Source organism: Pleurodeles waltl, chromosome 2_2, assembly GCF_031143425.1.
Source record: "Pleurodeles waltl isolate 20211129_DDA chromosome 2_2, aPleWal1.hap1.20221129, whole genome shotgun sequence".
NCBI classification, from domain to species: Eukaryota; Metazoa; Chordata; class Amphibia; order Caudata; family Salamandridae; genus Pleurodeles; species Pleurodeles waltl.
In genome coordinates this window covers 1,101,638,954-1,101,662,660 of record NC_090439.1, presented here as the reverse complement: position 1 = coordinate 1,101,662,660, position 23,707 = coordinate 1,101,638,954, and the positions used below count along the sequence as shown (strand labels likewise).

At 45.8% G+C, this 23,707-nt stretch overlaps 1 protein-coding gene across 3 annotated transcripts in view; it reads left to right on the top strand.

Moving 5' to 3' along the window:
• TOP1MT (DNA topoisomerase I mitochondrial) overlaps positions 1 to 23,707 on the top strand; it is a 711,804-nt gene that overhangs the window by 597,192 nt on the left and 90,905 nt on the right. For all 3 annotated transcript variants that reach the window (XM_069220874.1, XM_069220875.1, XM_069220876.1), the window contains one exon: positions 22,588 to 22,682. In XM_069220874.1, the coding sequence (XP_069076975.1) occupies positions 22,588 to 22,682 (95 nt within the window). The remainder of the gene's footprint in view (positions 1 to 22,587; positions 22,683 to 23,707) is intronic.

Sequence of the window (23,707 nt, the reverse complement as noted above, 5' to 3'; positions counted from 1 at the left end):
TGTTAAAGTGCCCATAGTAACAAAAACAGCAAAATCAGAGTCCAGCACACCAACAACCTAGGGAACAGAGGCAAAAAGTTAAGGGAGACCACGCCAAGGATGAAAAGTCTAACACTAATGCTATATTTTGTGGTAGTGTGGTCGCGCAGTAGGTTTATCAGAGGGTAGTGTTAAGCATTTGTTGTACACACACAGGAAATAAATGAGGAACACACACTCAAAGACTTTACTCCGGGCCAATAGATTTTATATAGAAAAATATATTTTCTTAATTTATTTTTAGAACCACAAGTTCATGATTTGAAGTAAATACATAAAATGCAAGGTACTCCTCACAGGTAAGTTAGGAACTTTGAATTGGAGCAATAGCATACACAGTTTCAGTAAAAATGGCAATCAGCTATTTTAAAAGTGGACACGGTGCAAAAATCAACAGTTCCTGGGGGAGGTAAGTATTGGTTAGATTGTGAGGTAAGACAGACACTTACAAGTCTGAGTTCCTGGGCGTAGGCAGCCCACCGTTGGTGGTTTCAAGGCAACCCCAAAGTTACCACACCAGCAGCACAGGGCCAGTCAGGTGCAGAGGTCAAAGAGGAGCCCAAAACATGTAGGTGCCTATGAAGAACGGGGGTGCTCCGGTTCCAGTCTGCCAGCAGTTAAGTACCCGCATCCTCAGAGGACAGACCGGGGGGGTTTTGTAGAGCAATTGGGGGGGGGGGGGGGGGGGGAGAGAACACAACTAGGCACACACAACACACCCTCAGCGGCACAGGGGCGGCCGGGTGCAGTGTGCAAAGCAGGTGTCTGGTTTGGTATAGGATTCAATGGTGGGACCCGGGGGTCACTCTAGCGGTGCAGGCAGGGCATAGGGGGGCTTCTCGGGCCAGCCACCGACTGGGCTAAGCAGAGGGTTGCCTGAGGGTCACTCCTGCACTGAAGTTCAGTTCCTTCTGGTCCTGGGGGCTGCGGTGCAGTGCTTGATTCAGGCGTCTGGTTCCTTGTTACAGGTAGTCGTGGTCAGTGGGAGCCTCTGGATTCTCTCCGCATGAGTCGCTGTGAGGGTCCAGGGGGTAGTCTTGGGCTACTCACAAGGTTCCAGTCGCCTGGGAGTCCTCCCTGTGGTGTTGGTTCTCTGGAGCTCGAGCTGGGGGCGTTGGGTGCAGCTGGTGAAGTCTCACACTTCCGGCGGGAAGAGTGAGGTCTTTAAAAGTTGGTAAGTTGTTGAGCAGAGCCGCTGCTCACAGGAGTTTCTTGGTCCTTTGGTTCAGGGCAGTCCTCTGAGGCTTCAGAGGTTGCTGGTCCCTGTTGGGTGTGTCGCTGTTGCAGTTTTCTTCGAGTCAGGAGACAGGCCGGTAGGGCTGAGGCCAAAACATTAGTCTCCATCGTCTCTGCAGGGCTTTCAGGTCAGTGGTAGTTCTTGGTTCAGGTTGCAGGAATCTGATTTCCTGGGTCCTGGGGAGCCCCTAAATACTAAATTTAGGGCTGTGTTTAGGTCTGGGGGGGCAGTAGCCAATGGCTAGTGTCCTGGAGGGTGGCTACACCCTCTTTGTACTTTCTCCCTGTGGGGAGGGGGGCCCATCCCTAACCCTATTAGGGGAATCCTCCAAACTTGAGATGGAGGATTTCTAAAGGCAGGAGTCACCTCAGCTCAGGGCACCTCAGGGGCTGTCCTGACTGGTGGGTGACTCCTCCTTGTTTTTCTCATTAACTCCTCCAGCCTTGCCGCCAAAAGTGACTAGTGGAGGGGTGGGCATCTCCACTAGCTGGGATGCCCTGGGGCGCTGTAACAAAAGGGCTGAGCCTTTGAGGCTCACTGCAGGTGTTACAGTTCCTGCAGGGGGAGGTGAGAAGCACCTCCACCCAGTACAGGCTTTGTTCCTGGCCACAGAGTGACAAAGGCACTCTCCCCATGTGGCCAGCAACTCCTCTGGTTGTGGCAGGCTGGCAGAAACTGGTCAGCCTAACACTAGAAGTTAGACTGGTATTCAGGGGGCATATCTAAGATGCCATCTGGGTGCATTTTACAATAAACTCAACACTGGCATCAGTGTGCATTTATTGTGCTGAGAGGTTTGACACAAAACTTCCCAGATTTCAGTGTAGCCATTATGGAGTTCGTGTTTAACAAACTCCCAGACCATATACTCTATGGCTACCCTGCACTTATAATGTCTAAGGTTTTGGTTAAACACTGTAGTGGCATATTGCTCTTGCACATATGCCCTCACCTGTGGTATAGTGCACCCTGCCTTAGGGCTGTAAGGCCTGCTAGAGGAGTGACTTACCTTTGCCACAGGCAGTGTGATGTCGGCATGGCACTCTGAGGGGAGTGCCATGTCGACTTAGTCATTTTCTCCCCACCAGCACACACAAGCTGTAAGGCAGTGTGCATGTGCTGAGTGAGGGGTCCCCAGGGTGGCATAAGACATGCTGCAGCCCTTAGAGACCTTCCCTGGCATCAGGGCCCTTGGCACCAGGGGTACCAGTTACAAGGGACTTATCTGAGTGCCAGGGCTGTGGCAATTGTGGAAGCAAAGGTACAGTTTAGGGAAAGAACACTGGTGCTGGGGCTTGGTTAGCAGGGTCCCATCACACTTTTAATCATAACTGGCATCAGCAAAAGGCAAAAAGTCAGGGGGTACCCATGACAAGGAGGCATTTCCTTACACCCTCTCCCATTAATCCCATTTCTGGTCAACAAACTGCATCACACCTCTCTCACCAGGACACTCATAGCTCCCACGTGGGCACGACAGCACTGGTACACAACACTTCTGGATCTGTCAGTAGTACCCCATTGCAAACGCCCAAACAGACCAGATCTGTTAACACGAAACAAGGGTCAAATCAGGCATCCCAATCCCATTGCACTCAACTTAGTGATTTGGCTTCTGAGGTCATAGTTTATTTACACCTTCCATTAGAATGTATGGAAGTTTTAAAACGAGCACGCAAACCAACAACTAGACAGTACTATGCTAAGTGGAAACGGTTTGTTTACTACTGTCAACCCAAAAATATAGATCCACTTAAAGCACCAATACAAGTTATTGTATGTTAACTGCTTCATTTACAGAAATAAAATTTAGCTTTTTCCTCTATCAAAATTCATCTCACCGCTATATCAGCGTACTCACAAACCATACAACATTCTTCGCTCTTCATAGTCCCTGTCATAAAAGCCTTTATGGAAGGACTTAAGCGTATTATTCCATCAAGAACCCCACTAGTTCCTGCATGGAATCTCAGTATTGTACTCACAAGATTAATGGGACCACCATTCGAGCCCACGCGTTTGTGATATTCAATTTCTCACATGGAAAATCGCTTTCGTAGTAACAATTACTTCATTAAAAAGAGTGAGTGAAATACAAGCATTCACTCTAGAGGAACCATTTTTCCAAGTACACAAACAAAGTTGTACTTAGGACAAATCAGTGAAATTGCTAGTCTTCTTTCCACAGCCAGATTCAACTGCTGAAAGAGCTCTTCATACTCTTGACCTTTAAAAGAGCTCTAATGTACTATGTTGACAGAACAAAAGAGTTTAGGAAAACTAAACAGCTTTTTCTTGCTTTCCAACAGCCACATAAACAAAATCCTATCTCTAAACAAGGATTAGCTAGATGGATTGTGAGATGTATTCAAACATGTTACATTAAAGCAAAAAGACAACTTTTGATAACTCCTAAAGCACATTCCACTAGGAAAAAAGGTGTTTCTATGGCATTTTTCGGAAACATACCAATGGCAGACATATGCAAAGCTGCCACTTGGTCCACACCATATACATTCACAAAACATTACTGTGTAGACGAATTATCACAGCAACAGGTCAATGTTGGTCAAGCAGTACTTAAAACACTATTTCAAACCGCTTCAACCCCTACAGGCTAGCCACCGCTTTATTGGGAGAAGGACTGCTTTTTAGACTATGCACAGCATGTGTATCTGCAGCTACACGTCATCGAACGGAAGATGTCACTTACCCAGTGTAGATCTGTTCGTGGAATGTAGTGTTGCAGATTCACATGCGCCCTCCCTCCTCCCCAGATGCCTGTAGTTGTTGCAGTACTTATTTGTACGTGTGTGTGTGTGTGTGTGTGTGTGTGTGTGTGTGTGTGTGTATATATATATATATATATATAACATTTGCATGGACATCTTATTTACTTATTACATTTAGTTGTACATTTACATTCTTTCACTCTATCACTCCTTCCCAAACCCTTCTGCGGGAAAACAGTCTAACAAAGGAGTCGATGCCCATGCGCACTATCACCGAGAGGAGGAGTCACTCGATCCTGTGACTCAAGTAAAGACTTCTTTGAAGAAAAACAACTTGTAACACTCCAAGCCCAACACTAGATGGCGGACAACTATGCACAGCTTGTGAATCTGCAGCACTACATGCCACGAACAGATGTACACTGGGTAAGTGACATTTTCCATATATATATATATATATATATATATATATATATATATATATATATAGCTGAGCTCAGCGTCCTTTTATTAAGGCTTCCACAGTGTGAACTACTACTGGGCGGGGACTTCAGTGCAGCCTACTGTGAGATTAAAGAACGTTCGCCTTCCCAACAAACTGGTTTGACCTGCCACTCTTTGGCAGACATCCTGGCAGCACTGGGGCTTATTGATACGTGTTGTGCTCGTAACACTATGGAGCTACAATACACATTGTATTGGGGAGCCCATGGCAGCCTGTCACGTATAGACTACATTGTCATCCTGTCTCATTTGCTCCATCACTTTAGAGAGATTAAGGACGTTGCCAGGGGGATAGCTACCATTCCCCGGTCTGGATGACCTATGGTACTGGCAACGAGATCTTGTAATTAACCCCTGTTATCTTAAGATAAACCTGGTCTGCACTAGCTCAAATACAACAGAAGAACTCAATTTCAAACAAAAATGAAGGCTTTTTGGACTTGGTGCAGACACTTTGGGAGGCCTGTAAAGTAGTTATAAAAGGCCAAGGGGTCTTGGTGATAGCAGGTCACAAGAAGGATAAACGAGCACATTTAAAGGCTGAAGGCAGAATGGGAGATCTGAGACCTAGAGTCTGAGCAATGACATCCACACCAAGTGAAGTGGCAACATCACCTAGCCTCGAAGCAGAGTTGAGACGTTGCAAATAAGGCTGCTCGTTCCCATTACCTCGCCACACAGCACCGCTTGTATAAAGTGAGCGATAGGATTGGGAAACTACTGGTCTGGCTTGATGGGAAAGAGAGGGCTAATTGATGGGTGCCTGAAATATTAACTGACCACGGGGAATGGGTGGGAGTAGGCAACAGATAGCCAATGCCTTTGCAACCTACTATGCTCAACTGTACTCACATAACCAACGACTTTGCCTGCTGAATCTCGAGAATTGTTGTCTGATATCAATATCCCCACCCTTTTCCTTTCACACAAAACACTATTAGAACAAAAAATTACACAAGATAATACAAGCAATTTGTGACTTGTCTTTCGGTAAAGCTATGGGACCCAAAGGCCTTCCCATTGAGCTGTATAAGCTTACAGCGTCCATGATTGCCCCCCATCTCCTTACGATGTTTCTTGAGAGCCAGGAAAATGGCATCCTGCCCAGGCATCAGAGACTAGCCAGCATAGTAGTCGTTCTCAAGGTAAACCACTGGAGGGCTTGTGCCTCCTACAGGCCTATCTCACTCCGCAATGCTGAGGTAAAGATCCTAGTGAAACTCATGGCCTCCCGATTGGTTCGAGTGATCACCTCATTGATCCAGGTGAATCAGTCGGGCTTCATGCCTGGGATAACTACTGCACTCAATCTGAGGCGCCTCTACGGTGTCTTTGGTCAAGCACTCAGAATTCGCAGACATGCCCTTGTGTTTTCACTGGATGTTCAGATGGCCTTCGACGCTGTTGAATGGCTGTTTATGTTCGAAGTTCTCTGACAAATCGGTTTTGGACTGTGGTTTTTGGCCTCAATAAGTCTTCTCTACACTGACCCTCTGGCTCAAGTAATGGTCAATGGGGGCACATCTGCACCGTTAGGGCTTTTACAAGCCATGCATCAGGGATGACCACTTACCCCCTTGATTTTCGAACTGCAGGAGGCATGGATACTTGTGACCCCTAATTAGAAGTCTCGGATGGCTGGATGGAGTGGGAGGATAGGATATCCTGCTATGCCAGTAACATTCTGCTCTACGTTGCAGACCCTTCCCACACCGTTATAGGATTATACATGTACTTACACAGTTCTGCCAATACTCTGGACACATCATTAACCCGGACAAATCTCTGATATACCTTCTCTACGGAGATACGCTGTGGCTAGTCGCTGGATACACCACTTGCATCACCAAAGAGGGACTTTGCGACTTGGGTAGATATTTCACCAGGGAACCAAACGGCTTTCACACTCCTAACTTAGAGGCTCCATTGGAGTGCCTTCGGAAGGACGTAGAGCATTGGAGGTCCATTACCCTATCACTCCTGGGTAGGGTCGCCCTATTTAAAATGATGCTGATGCCTTGCTTCCTCTATGCCCTTCACAATCCGCCATCCCCAATCCCTGCCTCACCCTTTCAGGCTATCGACAGGGAGGGTTGCACATTACTCTTTGACTGGGCCACGCAAAAATAGCCATCAAGAAATTAATAAGCTGTTACGATGGAGGCATTGCCCTGCCAGACATACAAAACTACTACCAAGCAGCGCAACTTGTACCCATCAATTACTGGAATCATCTCCCCGATTCGGAACCAGCTTACCGCATGGATATCAAAAAGCAGTGCTGCCGGGAGGCTTCCTTTGGACAATATATGGAGGAAAAAGACCCCAGGCCTTCCTCACTCCCACGGCGGTAACTCTTACACTCTGGCATTAAACACTTCACTCCTTGGGCTGGCAAGATGTGATCACACAAGCCTCTCACCTACAGGACATTGCATGGTTAGGTACTTTAGGTACACAACCTGGATTCCATAAATGGCATCTCATTGGAATCACAAAGATAGGTTGTAGGAAGCTTACTCTGTATGTACTATACCAAAATGAGGCATAGTATGCACAGAGTCCACTGGATCCCTAAAAACTTAACAGAGGCTAAAGTAGATAATACTAATGCTCTTTTGTGGTAGTGTGGTTAAGCAGTTAGGCTTATCAGAGGGTAGGGCAAAGCATTTGTTGTCCACACAGTCAAGAAATGAGGCACACGCTCAATGACTGACTCCAGGCCAATGTTTTTATATAGCAAAAATTGTTTTTGTTACTTTATTTCTAGAACCAAAAGGATTGTTGTTGCAGGTAAGTTTAGTTGTAAGCTTATATATCAAATGCACTTTGTTTGGATCTTACAGGTAAAACAGTTTACAAGTAAGTAACACTTTTCAATTTCAAAAGTAGACAGTGCAATTTCTCATAGGAACCAAAGCAGTCTTAGAAGAGGAAACGTGTTAACACAGTTTACAGGTAAAGTACTTGAAGTTCGATGGCATCTGTCGCTGTAGATACGCATGTTTTGCATAGCTCGCCATCTGGTGTTGGGCCGGAGTGTTACAAGTTGTTTTTCTTCGAAGAAGTCTTTCGAGTCACGGGACCGAGTGACTCCTCCTTTTGTCTCCATTGAGCATGGGCGTCGACTCCATCTTAGATTGTTTTTTTTCCGCCATCGGGTTCGGACGTGTTCCTGTCGCTCCGAGTTTCGGAACGGAAAGATAGCTAATTTCGGAAGATTTTCGTCGGTATTGTTGCGTTCGGGATCGGCGTAGTTAGATTCAACACCGCGTCGAAAGATCGAAGAGCTCCGGTGCCCTTCGGGGTAGTTTTTCGATCCCCCGTCGGGGCCTGGTCGGCCCGACCGCGTGCAGAAGAACGCCGATGGAACGGACCCCGTTCCGCTTCTGTCCCAAATGCCACAATAAATACCCCTATACAGACCAACACTTGGTCTGTGACCTGTGCCTGTCACCTGAGCACAGTGAAGACACCTGCGAGGCCTGTCGTGCGTTCCGGTCCCGAAAAACACTCCGAGACCGTCGAGCCAGAAGACTTCAGATGGCGTCCGCGCCGACAGCCCACCGAGAGTTCGAGGAACAAGAAGAGGAAGGAACCTTTTCGATCCACGAATCGGACTCCGAAGGATTCGACGATACACAAACCGTGAGTAAGACGTCGAAAACCACTCAGAAGAAGATTTACAAGGCCCAGGGGACGCCACTGCCACCAGGCCATGGCTCGACCCATAAATTCGGTGACCGACCGTCGGCACCGAAAAAGGCCCAAACAGTGCCGAGATCGTCCGACTCCGGTCGAGACACCGGCACGCAGCCTTCTCGGGATCGAGAAAGTTCTGGAGACAAGCATCGACACCGAGATACCGGTGTAGACACGGCTCGACGCCGAGAGGTTTCGGCCCCAAAAAAGAAAAAAGTCACCTCGGAGCCGAAAAAAGATGCAGACAGGGTTTCGGTGCCAAAACAAACTGCAACCGACCCAGTTTCAGGCTCTTATACAGAAGAGCAATCGCTAACCTCCCAAATGCGAAAGCATAGGTTTGAGGAAGAGCTACAATCAACTGATGTAGACCATACGCAAAAGCGTATTTTCATACAGGAGGGGACAGGAAAAATAAGCACCCTTCCCCCTATTAGAAGAAAGAGAAGATTGGAGTTCCAAACTGAACAAACACCACAAACAAAGGTGGCGAAAAAGGTTACTCCACCACCCTCTCCTCCACCTGTAATTAACGTCTCACCAGCACAAACTCCATCACATTCCCCAGCTCACACCACCATGAGCCAGGGTGACCAAGATCAGGACGCATGGGACTTATACGACGCCCCAGTGTCAGATAACAGCCCGGAGGCATACCCTACGAAGCCATCTCCACCAGAGGACAGCACTGCGTATTCTCAAGTGGTGGCTAGAGCAGCACAATTTCACAATGTAAGCCTCCACTCAGAACAGGTCGAGGATGACTTTTTATTCAACACCCTCTCCTCCACCCACAGCTCCTACCAAAGCCTGCCTATGCTCCCTGGTATGCTCCGGCACGCAAAAGAAATCTTTAAGGAGCCGGTCAAAAGTAGGGCAATCACACCAAGAGTGGAAAAAAAGTATAAGGCGCCTCCTACAGACCCGGTTTTCATCACTACACAGCTGCCACCAGACTCTGTCGTTGTAGGAGCAGCTAGGAAAAGGGCCAACTCCCTCACATCTGGAGATGCACCACCCCCAGATAAAGAAAGCCGCAAGTTCGATGCAGCTGGTAAGAGAGTCGCAGCACAAGCTGCAAACCAGTGGCGCATCGCTAACTCTCAGGCACTACTTGCGCGCTATGACAGAGCCCATTGGGATGAGATGCAACATCTCATTGAACATCTGCCCAAGGACCTACAAAAGAGGGCAAAACAAGTGGTTGAGGAGGGACAGAACATTTCAAACAACCAAATACGCTCCTCCATGGACGCTGCAGATACAGCTGCACGGACAATTAATACATCTGTAACTATCAGAAGGCATGCATGGCTACGAACGTCTGGATTTAAACCAGAGATTCAGCAAGCAGTTCTCAATATGCCTTTTAACGAAAAAGAACTGTTCGGTCCAGAAGTGGACACAGCGATTGAGAAACTCAAAAAGGACACGGACACTGCTAAAGCCATGGGCGCACTCTACTCCCCGCAGAGCAGAGGGAATTACAGCACATTCCGTAAAACACCCTTTAGAGGGGGTTTCGGGGTCAGGGCACACAAGCCAGCACCTCACAGGCAACACCGTCCAGTTACCAGGGACAGTACAGAGGAGGTTTTCGGGGACAATATAGAGGAGGGCAATTCCCTAGGAATAGGGGAAAATTTCAAAGCCCCAAAACCCCTACTACTAAGCAGTGACTCACATGTCACTCACCCCCTCCACACAACACCAGTGGGGGGAAGAATAGGTCATTATTACAAAGCATGGGAGGAAATCACTACAGACACTTGGGTTCTAGCAATTATCCAACATGGTTATTGCATAGAATTTCTACAATTACCTCCAAACATACCACCAAAAGCACAAAATTTGACAAAACATCATTCCAATCTCCTGGAGATAGAAGAGCAGGCACTATTGCAGAAGAATGCAATCGAATTAGTACCAAACACACAAATAAACACAGGAGTTTACTCACTGTACTTTCTGATACCAAAGAAGGACAAAACGCTGAGACCAATCCTAGACCTCGGAATAGTAAACACATTCATCAAATCAGACCACTTTCACATGGTCACACTACAAGAAGTGTTACCATTGCTAAAACTACACGACTACATGACAACTTTAGACCTCAAAGACGCGTATTTCCATATACCAATACACCCATCGCACAGGAAATACCTAAGGTTTGTATTCAAAGGAATACATTACCAATTCAAGGTATTGCCTTTCGGATTAACAACCGCACCAAGAGTCTTTACCAAATGTCTAGCAGTAGTCGCTGCACACATCAGAAGGCAGCAAATACATGTGTTCCCATATCTAGACGACTGGCTAATCAAGGCCCATTCCTTAATAGAGTGCTCAAACCACACAAATCAGATCATACAAACCCTCTTCAAACTAGGGTTCACCGTCAACTTCACGAAATCCAACATTCTGCCGTGCAAGGTACAACAATACCTAGGAGCCATAATAGACTCAACAAAAGGAGTAGCCACTCCAAGGCCCCAAAGAATTCAAAATTTCAACAACATCATACAACGCATGTATCCAACACAAAAGATACAAGCAAAGATGATATTACAACTCCTAGGCATGATGTCTTCATGCATAGCCATTGTCCCAAACGCAAGACTGCACATGAGGCCCTTACAACAGTGCCTAGCATCACAGTGGTCACAAGCACAGGGTCATCTTCTAGATCTGGTGTTAATAGACCGCCAAACTTACCTCTCGCTTCTATGGTGGAACAACATAAATTTAAACAAAGGGCGGCCTTTCCAAGACCCAGTGCCACAATACGTAATAACAACAGATGCTTCCATGACAGGGTGGGGAGCACACCTCGATCAACACAGCATACAAGGACAATGGAACGTACATCAAACAAAACTGCATATAAATCACCTAGAACTGCTAGCAGTTTTTCAAGCACTAAAAGCTTTCCAACCAATAATAGTTCACAAATACATTCTCGTCAAAACAGACAACATGACAACAATGTATTATCTAAACAAACAAGGGGGGACACACTCCACGCAGTTAAGCCTGCTAGCACAAAAAAATTGGCGTTGGGCAATTCACAACCAAATTCGCCTAATAGCACAATTTATACCAGGGATTCAGAATCAACTCGCAGACAATCTCTCTCGAGATCACCAACAGGTCCACGAATGGGAAATTCACTCCCAAATTCTGAACACCTATTTCAAACTCTGGGGAACACCTCAAATAGACTTGTTTGCGACAAAGGAGAACGCAAAATGCCAAAACTTCGCATCCAGATACCCACACAAGCAGTCCCAAGGCAATGCCCTATGGATGAACTGGTCAGGGATATTTGCTTACGCTTTTCCTCCTCTCCCTCTCCTTCGTTATCTGGTAAACAAACTCAGTCAAAACAAACTCAAACTCATATTAATAGCACCAACTTGGGCAAGGCAACCCTGGTACACAACGCTGCTAGACCTATCAGTAGTACCCCACATCAAATTGCCCAACAGGCCAGATCTATTGACACAACACAACCAAAAGATCAGACACCCAGATCCAGCATCGCTGAATCTAGCAATTTGGCTCCTGAAATCCTAGAATTCGGGCACTTACAACTTACCCAAGAATGTATGGAAGTCATAAAGCAAGCCAGAAGGCCATCCACCAGGCACTGCTATGCAAGTAAATGGAAGAGGTTTGTTTGCTACTGCCATATTAATCAAATCCAACCATTACACACGACTCCAAAACATGTAGTGGGTTACTTGCTTCACTTACAAAAATCTAACCTGGCTTTCTCTTCCATTAAAATACACCTTGCAGCAATATCTGCATACCTGCAGACTACCTATTCAACTTCCCTATATAGGATACCAGTCATTAAAGCATTCATGGAGGGCCTTAAGAGAATTATACCACCAAGAACACCACCTGTTCCTTCATGGAACCTAAATGTTGTCCTAACTAGACTTATGGGTCCACCTTTTGAACCCATGCACTCCTGCGAAATACAGTTCCTAACCTGGAAGGTTGCATTTCTCATCGCCATTACTTCCCTAAGAAGAGTAAGCGAGATTCAGGCGTTTACAATACAAGAACCTTTTATACAACTACACAAGAATAAGGTCGTCCTAAGGACTAATCCTAAATTTTTACCAAAGGTTATTTCACCGTTCCATCTAAATCAAACAGTGGAACTTCCAGTGTTCTTTCCACAGCCAGATACCGTAGCTGAGAGGGCACTACATACATTAGATGTCAAAAGAGCATTAATGTATTACATTGACAGAACAAAGAACATCAGAAAGACTAAACAACTATTTATTGCATTTCAAAAACCTCATGCAGGAAACCCAATATCAAAACAAGGTATAGCCAGATGGATAGTTAAATGCATCCAAATCTGCTACCTTAATGCTAAACGACAGCTGCCCATTACACCAAGGGCACACTCAACCAGAAAGAAAGGTGCTACCATGGCCTTTCTAGGAAACATCCCAATGCAAGAAATATGTAAGGCAGCCACATGGTCTACGCCTCACACATTCACCAAGCACTACTGTGTAGACGTGTTATCCGCACAACAAGCCACAGTAGGTCAAGCCGTATTAAGAACATTGTTTCAGACTACTTCCACTCCTACAGGCTGAGCCACCGCTTTTGGGGAGATAACTGCTTACTAGTCTATTGCAGAACATGCGTATCTACAGCGATAGATGCCATCGAACTGAAAATGTCACTTACCCAGTGTACATCTGTTCGTGGCATCAGTCGCTGTAGATTCGCATGTGCCCACCCGCCTCCCCGGGAGCCTGTAGCAGTTCGTAAGTTACCTTCAACTATTTGTATATATATCATTTCAACCTTAAATAAGTACATACTTAGCCACTCCATTGCATGTGCACTATTACTACAATTCAACTCCTACCTCACCCTCTGCGGGGGAAAAACAATCGAAGATGGAGTCGACGCCCATGCGCAATGGAGACAAAAGGACGAGTCACTCGGTCCCGTGACTCGAAAGACTTCTTCGAAGAAAAACAACTTGTAACACTCCGGCCCAACACCAGATGGCGAGCTATGCAAAACATGCGAATCTACAGCGACTGATGCCACGAACAGATGTACACTGGGTAAGTGACATTTTCATTACAATCCCAGTCTTTGGGGGTTAGGATCTCCACAACACCAAAAGTGCTCCACCAGCAACACAGGGCCAGAGGCCAAAGTTGGTTTTGGGTTCTCAGTGGGAATCCATGAGGACTGGGGGCACTCGGAAAGAAACAGGATGCAGGTAAGCACTTCATTTCGAAGGCATAGACCTGGGGGGTTTAGATGAGCATCAGGGTGTCACCGGTCAGCATCAAACACACACTGTCAGCGACACAGGGGTGGCCGGGTTCAAAACACAGCATCAGGCGCCCAGTGCTTTTCAGTGGGGGAACCCCAGGGGTCACAAAGATTCTGCAGGCTGGGTCCAGGAGGTTGGTGTGGAAAACTAAAGGCTGGACAAGTAAGAAAGGCGCCTGCTGGATGTTGCTGGACTGCCGGTCGGAGTCCCCAAGACCAGGGGGCTGCAGGTGCAGAGTTACCTTTGGCTGTCAGAAATCTTCCTCGGATCCAGCCATGGTCAGGAGGATCCTCCGGATTTAGGCTGCAGTCATCGCCATGTTCCCCAGGAGGGGTCAACACAGGGTGGACTCGAGGTCAGTCACCTGGGGACCTCCTCTGGACTGGTGGGCCACCTGGACTTGAGCTGTGGGCGTCAGGTGCAGAGTGTGCAGGACTCGCAGATTTGGGGCAGTTCTCGAGTCCTTCTTGGATGTTTCTTGTGGACAGGGCCTCTGTTCTCTGGAGCTCTTGGTCCTCTGGTGGGTAGGCATTCCTCTGAGGGTTTGTAGAGGTCGCTGGTCCTGCAGGATGCATCTCCTTTTTTGTAGCAGGAGTCTTGTAGCTGCAGACAGGCCGGTAGGGCTGCGGGCAAGTCAGTTGTCATCTGGAGTCTTCACTGCTGGGGTCGGTTCTTCAGCTCTTCTTTTTCTTCTTGAGGTTGCTAGAAATCTAAAGAGCAAGGTTCAGGGGTGTCCCTAAATATTAGATTTAGGGGTGTGACGGGTCAGAGGGCAGTAGGCAGTGGCTGCTCTCCCTGAGGGTGGCTACACCAATCCTGTGCCCACTCTCTGTGGGGAGGTGGGCACATTCTTATCCCTATTGGCTACTCTCTTACAAAGCAAGATGGAGGATTCTACGAGGGGGTCACCACCTCTGGACACCCTAGGGGTGGTCCCAGCTTCAGTGGTCACTCCATCTTGTATTTCCTAATTTTCCTACCAGGACTGCCGCAAAAAGTGGGTCTTGGTCTTGGGGGGCAGGCATCCCCATTAACTGGAGTACCCTCGGGCGCACAGTAACAGGAGGCTTGAGCCTTTGAGGATCACCGCCAAGTGTTGTAGTTCCTGCGGGGGGAGGTATGAAGCACCTCCACCCAGAACAGGCTTTGTTCCTCACCCTCAGACAGCAGCACAGAGGCTCTCACCCCATGGGGTCAGAAACTTGTCGGTTAGTGGCAGGCTGGCACAGACAGTCGGCCTTAGACTAGAGGGTTGGGCTGGCATTAATGTGGGTTTAATATGCTGATAAGGTAGATACCAAACTTCTCAGTCTTCAGTGAAGCCATCATGGAGCTGTGGAGTTCGTTTTTGACACACTCCCAGACCACATACTTAATATGGCCACACTGTACTTACAATGTCTAAGAATAGACTTAGACACTGTAGGGGCATATTGCTCATGCAGCTATGCCCTCACCTGTGGTATAGTGCACCCTGCCTTAGGGCTGTAAGGCCTGCTAGAGGGGTGACTTACCTATGCCACAGGCAGCATTTTGTGTGCATGGCATCCTGAGGGGGATGCCATGTCGACTTTGTCTTTTTCTCCCTACCAACACAAACAATCTGCTATGGCAGTGTGTGTATGTGTTAGGTGAGGGGTCCCTGAGGGCGGCACAACATATGCTGCAGCCCTTAGGGACCTTCCCTTGTCACAGGGCCCTTGGTACCACTGGTACCTTTTACCAGGGACTTATCTGTGTGCCAATTGTGGAAACAATGGTACATTTTAGGTGAAAGAACACTGGTGCTGGGGCCTGGTTAGCAGGGTCCCAGCACACTTCTCAGTCAAGTCAGCATCACTATCAGGCAAAAAGTGGGGGGTAGTTGCAACAGGGAGCCATTTCCTTACAGCGCCTATGTGTTTTGGGCACCTCTTTGACCTCTGCACCTGACTGGCCCTGAGCTGCTGGTGTGGTAACTTTGGGGTTACCTTGAACCCCCCAACGATGAGCTTCCTATGCCCCAGGACTAAGACTTGGAAGTGTTTTACTAACCTCCTAATCTAACCTTTACTTACCTCCCCAGGAACTGTTGATTTTTGCACTGTGTCCACGTTGAAAATAGCTTATTGCCATTTTTACAAAGACTGTACATGATATTGTTTTCATTCAAAGTTCCTAAAGTATCTAAGTGAAGTACCTTACATTTAAAGTGTTTGATGTCAATCTTGAGCCTGCGGTTCTTAAAATAAACTAAGAAAATATATTTTTCAATATAAAAACCTATTGGCCTGGAGTAAGTCTTTGAGTGTGTGTTACTCATTTATTGCCTGTGTACAACAAATGCTTAACACTACCCTCTGATAAGCCTACTGCTCAACCACACTACAGTAAAATAGAGCATTAGAATTATCTAATTTTGCCACTATCTTACCTCTAAGGGTAACCCTTGGACTCAGTGCAGACTATTTCTTACTTTGAAATAGTATGTACAAAGTCAACTTCCTACACACTGGCTGCACCAGGCTCCTTCCCTGTGATTACGTTGGACAGGGAGTCCAAGAGGATGGAATAGCTGGTGAAGACTTTTTCTTCTTGTAGTATGGCCCTCAAAGCAGCAAACACTACCTGTGTATTAGGTAGATATGTGCACACCCAGATGGATTCAGCTAGGGCTATAGTTCCAGACCTGCCGCAGGAGGTGCAAGGACAATTTGGAGAACTCCTGTTGGATGCTCAGGCAGCGGCAAAACAGATAATCCAGTCTGGTCTGGATTCTACAGATTCGGTGGCAAGGGCAATGGGTACCTCTATTGCTACCAGGAGGCATGCATGGTTGAGGTCCTCTGGCTTTTCCTCGGAAGTCCAGACTGCTCTCTTGGACTTGCCTTTTGATGGGGCAAAACTTTTTGGTGCTAAAGCTGACTCTGCCTTAGAGGGCTTTAAGGACAGTAGGGCCACAGCAAAGGTCTTTGGGTCTGCAGGCTTTCACTACTACCCCTTTCAGGTCCTTTCGGAGGTTCAGGGGGTTTGGGCGTGGATCCGTTTATTTTGGGAGTCCACAGTCCAACAGCCCACCAGCCTCCCTTATAGGTCCTTTAGAGGGCGGGGAGGGTTCGGACAAGAGAGGCCACCCAGCAGCACCCTGCATCATATCCCTATACTCAAGTCGCACAGGTAGTATCACCGGTTTGTGGTGGGGTCGCAACACTACCAGTTTGCGGTCCTTCCATTTCGTCTTACTTCAGCACCTCGAGTGTTCACAAAAGTGATGACGGTGGTTGCAGCAGGTCTCAGAAGGAAGGGAATATCGGTATTTCCTTACGTGGATGATTGGTTGATCAAAGCCAAGTCTCCAGAGCTCGTGCTGCATCACTTGCAGATGACAACTCAATAGTTGTTTAGTCTGTGCTTTTCGGTAAACGTGCCCAAGTCTCACCTGGAGCCCTCTCAGCGCCTCCTGTTCATAGGGGCAGTACTGGATACAACATTGAATTGGGCCTATCCTCCGCCTCAGTGGATTCAGGACATCCAGGTGTTGATTCCAATGTTTCAAAAGGGAGCGGTTGTTCCAGTCCCCAAGGTCCTACGCCTGCTCAGTCTGTACGCTTCTTGCATTCTGTTGGTCACTCATGCACGTTGGCACATGAAGGCTCTCCAGTGGTGCCTCCGCAGGCAGTGGTTTCAACACAAAGAGGATCTCGAGGAGTCGATTACGATCTCCAGAGACGCTGCAGTGGATCTGCGATGGTGGGCTGTGGACGGCAACCTTTCTCAAGAAAGGCTGTTTTCGCTGCCGCATCTGGTGGCCACGGTCATGATGGATTCTTCCACTCTAGAGTGAGGAGCTCATCTGGGGGACCTGGAGATCAAGGGTCGTTGGTCTCCAGTGGAACAGACTTTTCATATCAGTCTGTTAGAGTTGCGGGCGATATGTCTGGCTCTCAAAGCCTTCCTCCCGTCCCTTCGCGGTCCGCCGGTTCAGGTCCTGACGGACAACACTACCGCGATGTGGTATATAAACAAGCAGGGAGGAGTGGGGTCATACCTTCCCTGCAGAGAGGCTCTGGTCTTGGCTTCAGGACCATCGGATTTGCTTGGTAGCGAATCATCTGGCCGGACTGCTCAACATACATGTGGGCACTCTCAGTTGACATTTCTCGGCCGATCACGAATGGCGTCTCCATCCGGATCTGGTCCTTCACATCTTTCAGATGTGGGGTTCTCCCAGGATAAATCTGTTTGTCACTCGGGAGAGCGCGCACTGCCTGTCATTCTGCATCCTCCGGTATCCGTTGCAAGGAGCTTTGGGGGATACGTTTTAGATCTCTTGGTGCAACCAGTTGCTTTACGCATCTCCCCCCATACTCTTGATTCCTTGGGTTCTGAGGAATATTTGCCAAGATCGGGCTCAGGTCATCTTAATAGCCCCGGATTGGCCAAGAAGGGTGTGGTACACGGACCTTCTCCAACTCTCATTGTGCCCTCCGCTCCGTCTCCCTCTCAGGGCAGATCTCCTCTCGCAGTCGCAGGGATAGGTTCTACACCCCCACCTCCAGAGCCTGCACCGTCATGCCTGGAGATTGAACGGGGCAATCTGATTTCTTTCTCTCTCCCACCAGAGGTAGTGGATGTTATTTTATTGGCCAGGCGACAATCCACTAAGACTGTTTATGCCGATGTGCTGTTGTTTGCATTAGCTTTAGCACAGAAGAGTTGTGCAGTTGCTACTGTTAAGGGCTATTTGGTGGCACTGTCGGCCTTTCTTTGCCTTCCGGATCAGCCCTCTTTGTTTAAATCGCCTATTGTTATTAGGCTCTTAAAGGGTTTAACTAATAAATTTCCTCCCACTCCTTTTCTTATGCCTCAGTGGGATCTGAATCTCGTTTTAACTTTTTTAATGGGTTCACTGTTCAAACCCATGTGTTCTTGGATATCTAGTTCTTAAGACGGTTTTTCTGATAGCTATAACATCAGTTAGGTGTGTTGGTGAGCTTAAGGCTCTTTGTGTTAAACCTCCCTTTACTTTATTCTTTCCTGATAAAGTGGTGCTTACCCTTCCATCTTTCTACCCTTCTCTTCACCCCTCGAAGGAGGAAGAGAGGCTCCATCGTTTGGACCCCAGAAGGGCTCTCAGTTTTTATATTGAGAGGACAAAAGACTTTCGCTTGGAAGACCAGCTATTCGTGGGATATATTGGAAAGAGGAAGGGCAGAGCGGTCCATAAAAGAACGATATCCAGGTGGGTCATTCTTTGTATCAAGGTTTGATACTCAATGGCAAAGTAGGTTCCCCCTGAGGGTATTAGAGCCCATTCCACCAGGGCTAAGTCCGCCACTTCCGCCCTGGCTAGTGGGGTTCCGGTGGTGGATATTTGCAAGACAGCAACTTCGGCGTCCCTCCACACCTTCGCAAAGCATTACTGCTTAGACTCGGAGGTTAGGAGGGACAGCCATTTTGCACCATCTGTATTGCAGGATTTCTTGGTGTAACCAATCGGGCACCCACCTCAGAGTGCTGTACTGCTTTGGGACTCTGTTCATAAGGTGAGGAATCCACAGGTATTTTTCTGGTGGATACATTAGCTACCTGTGGATTCCTCACAGTCCCACCCGCCTCCCTGTTGCCTGTCTGGTCATACCAAGATTTTTGTTTTACAAGTGTATATAGGTTTTGTAATTATATGTATATATAAATGATGATTATAATTGTATTGCATCATTATGGTTTTATATATATATGTATTCGTTTGAGCTATTGTGAGGCCGGATTTCACCTGTTCGCCTCAAAGGCACGTAAAAAATGGGTGAATCTGACGTCAGCACGCCGGTGAGGACCTCTTATTGACACGGTGACGTCAGGCGGAGTCACGTGGAGCCGTGCAATTGTGACGTCCTCGTCGACGTGGAGAGCTGGGAAGATGATTTTCCGTCAGATGCTGACGCATGGGAGAATTCCTAAGGTGAGGAATCCACAGGTAGCTAATGTATCCACCACAAAAAGCGTTACAGAAGGTAAGTAACTTGTTCTTATATGACAAAATGTTCCCCCTCATAATGCTCCTTTCTAAATTAACTGTTATTAATGTTACTATTTTTAATCAATCAAGATGGCTTGAGGTGTGTCACTCTTTTGTCATAAATAAGACTGTTAGCAGTCTAGTTGTTCTTTAGAACACTTTGGGAGACTACAGTAGAACACAAGGGAATCCACAGGCTGAACCTGTTGGAAGTAGTTTTACTGAGAATGTCAGACTTCATTCTCATATGGCTGAGAGTCATTGTGAACTTACAGAAAATATGCTCTCATTTTAGCTTCTTGAGCACCTTCCATAACCTCAATGGGAAAATTATGAGAAAACTGTTTTCTCTTAACATGATCCATGATATCTCAGCAGAAGGTTTTTTCACAGGGTAAAATCACCTTAGAACACACCACAGTTGCTAAGAATAAAATGGTACCATCAACAAATGATATATCGTAACTAAAATCTGTTATCACCCTTTATATGTTCTCCTTTTGTAGCATAATTCACTACAATACATTTCCATGGGGTGCTATCATGTATAGTGGTCCCAAGATGGCTGCCATCTCTTTCTGGTTGAAGTACTGACAGCCAATCAGATCTCACCATGAGATCTGTGCATAGGCTGTGCCGAGATATCTATATTTCTTTTTCCTTTAATAACTACAAAACTACTGATCGGATTTAGAACAAACATTTGTAGAGTTGTAAAAAAAAAAATTCACCACAATTTTTTTATTTTTCTAATTGGCAGTTACATTTTCCTATTGAAATTTCCTCCTATTTGCAGTTTGTGGTAGAGGAAAATGGTGAAACCATTGGTTATCTCAGAAAGCATACGTTTTTTAAAAGGAGGCAAAATTCTTCTTTTATCAAAAGATTTGTGCAGATAGTTCAAGGCTTTCCTAATGAAACTGATTTCTGCAATCACAAAATGAATGGACAATAAGTATGACAAAATAGAAATTAGTGACAGTGATTCAGTCTGTAATTCTTTGCCCCAACTGCAGATTTACGGATGTAAACCTACCTATATGTCCGTCAGACTCTTCTATTAACAAGGATATGTAGTCTTTGGTAATTGTGGATAAACATGTGATCCTATGGCCCATCTACTGAGTTGCAGCCTATGAAGATTTTCCATTGTAAACTGATTTTGCATCAATACATAAGGTAAATTATAATGAGTGAACAATAGTTAAGAAGGAAACCTAATGCATTTCTGAAATGTGCCCCATATAACGAGTTGGCAACGAGTTTAGGAACAATGGTACAACTTTGAACTTGGAATTACCTTTAATGCGGTGCAGGGGGCAGGTTATCAGTGTGCTCTTGCTCCCCGCCGGCATACATTTGGAACAAAAACAAATTAGTTTGACAATAACAAATGTTCTACTGTACTGTGTTCCCACATGACTCCCGATGAAAAGCATTACCCCACTTGTGTAAGTGTCTCTCTCTCAGGACAGGAAAGGCCCTAAAAACAAAATAAATAGATATTTCTAAGTCACTCATTGTCGCAATATAAATAGCTACGGTATTTGGGCTCATGCTCGGATGTCACTCAGAGAAACCTACTAATCCCAAACATTTTTGAAGACCACACACCTTCTGGAGCATTGGGTGATATGACTACCATGGATTCTGCTATGTTTTCTTACCTAGAATGCTTTGCGAGTGTCAAGCTTTGTTTAAAACCATGTATTTTTCTCATGTTTCTCTGAAGGAAATTTCCTGTATTTTCAGGTATCAACAAAGTACCCACCTTCCAACTTTACACACTTCTCCTTATTAAAACAATACCCCACTTGTAATAGAAACTGATCAAAACGTGGACTGTGGCGTCAATGTGGTCTTCACATGGTTACACTTTTTGGTCGAATCCGTTGCCATGCATTAGCTCCACTCACATATGGGAGGCAGCATCTGAACTAGGAATAATGTGGTATTGCAGGATGGTAAGACTTTGTCCATTAGCTTGAACTGCACTAGTTTTCTGTCACACAAATATAGGAAAGGTATTATTTTATGACCCATACTTTGATGTTTGTAGCACATTCTGTGTATGAAAACATGTTGGTATTCACGCAAGCCACACCAGTCTAGGTTTCAGAAAGGCACACGGTTTGTAGATTTCCATGGTTGCAGGCTGAAACAGAGCATGAATAGTGCAGCCATATATTGAGGCAAGTGAGTGGAAATTAGGATTCCTTTTGGTGTAGTTTAGACGCATTCGCTTGCAGGGCACGAGTAAGCCTCAGGCCGTATAGTGGTGTAGTATGGCCTCCCACCTAGTTTGTCTTTGTTATGGCATCCCTGGCATAGTAGGAGGCTTTCTGTGTCATAGGCTAAGGTAGATTGGGTGTAAACATCCTGCATATTTCCCTGGGTGCTGGTGGGCGACACAAAGACGATACTCAACCTTTTGTTGGCTGGTTGAGTGATTGCCCATTCTTGGGTGGCCGCTCGCCCCATCTTTCAATATCTCTGGTAGCTACAATTGGGTATCACACTTCTGCAGAAATAAGAGCATGGATCCACTTGGGGGAGGTATCATTGGAAAGAGGAGAGTCCCCTTAATCACAAATATAAGAACACAATTGTATTGGTTGATTAACTCACTGACTAATTTTACATTTTTATGCAATGCCACTTATTGCTGAGTTTCAAAAATTGGCCTTTTCAGGCCTAGTTAACGAAACCTCACGTTTCAAGAAGCCACTCCTTTTTCATGTACTGTTTTGCAGTATCTTAACATGTAGCTTTTGCTCATAAATACTCATTGTTTTAAACAGCAAGAACATTTTAGCACTTTTTATTTTCCTTACTTAGGATGAAGTTGTTATGCTTGTTTTCTTTCCTATTGTGTGTAAAATGCTTTTTACCTCTATTTATGATAAGCACTTTTAATTTGTTAAATTAAGCGGATTGGCCACTATAACGTCCGTTGTGTTTTAAGCAGGTCATCTACGCGACTGAGGTGTTTTTAAAAAGAAAACAGATTGCAGATTTTAATAACGTTCTCTTGCGTTTGCAGATTGATGCAAAAAAAGAACAGTTGTCAGAGGCCAAGACAGAGTTAAAGAAAGCAAAAGCCGAGCTAAAGGAAAAAGATGATGAAAAATCAAGAAAGTAGGTGTAACTATTTGTATCGTTGGTCTGACTAGTAAACGTTTCACACACAAACCTACGTAGAATGTAAACTTCAGCATTGAGTGGCATGAGATACAAAAGATTGTATTGTGTGGGAGTTGGATCCTCCGCCTAACCTTTTTATAAAAAAAAAATGTTGAATCTATTAGTGGAGCCTTTTAGAAAGCTTGCTATTAAATGATGTACATGTTTAGGTTCAGCCTAAAGAACAACAAACAAAAAATTATCTCTGGATTCCATAGGTCTTTGTTAACAAGATATCTGGATATAGCAATGCATGCCCTACAGGCACCCCTCTGGATTGATGTCACATACTATTTTTAGGTCAAACTCCACCAGGACAGCTGTTTTCCATATTTAACTCCTGTTGCATTAAGGACAGCAAAATTTAGATGGCCATATATTCAGGCTAGAAACCTGGGTTAGTTCAATTTAAAAGCAAACTTTGGTTCTTTCCAGGTTATATAAACTGGACTATATCCACCTTAGCCTAGCATATACCTTCCTTCTGGACTCTGCATTGTGTTTAAGATTTAGCACAAACATTAGCTCCATTAAATGCTGTATGTGCATAAGCAATGGCCCCCATGTAAAAGGGCATACACTTGATTAATGTCATAGTAATTCACTGTTAAAGTATAGACTTGATGCTACGAAGAGCAGAAATCACTGTCCACTGTGCTTGTCAGTGTTTCACACAAACATTTACAAGAGGTACATATGAGACAAGGAGGAAAGGAGCAGAGTTTGACTGATCTAATAATACTACAGAGAATAAGAGCATGTATGTTCAGTCAGTAGTGGTTTTGTTGTGAGTTTGGGAGCAGTCCCGAGAATATCAGTCTAAGCCTGGTAGTCAGTGTTTCAGGCTTTTTATTTTTTTTATAAATTGTGTGAATGACATCAATTTCAAGGTAGGAGACAAAAATGGGACAAATCTGTGTTTTAATCTCAAGCTATTGACAGCAAAAAAAAAAAAAAAAAAAGCATGGGCCCTATTATAT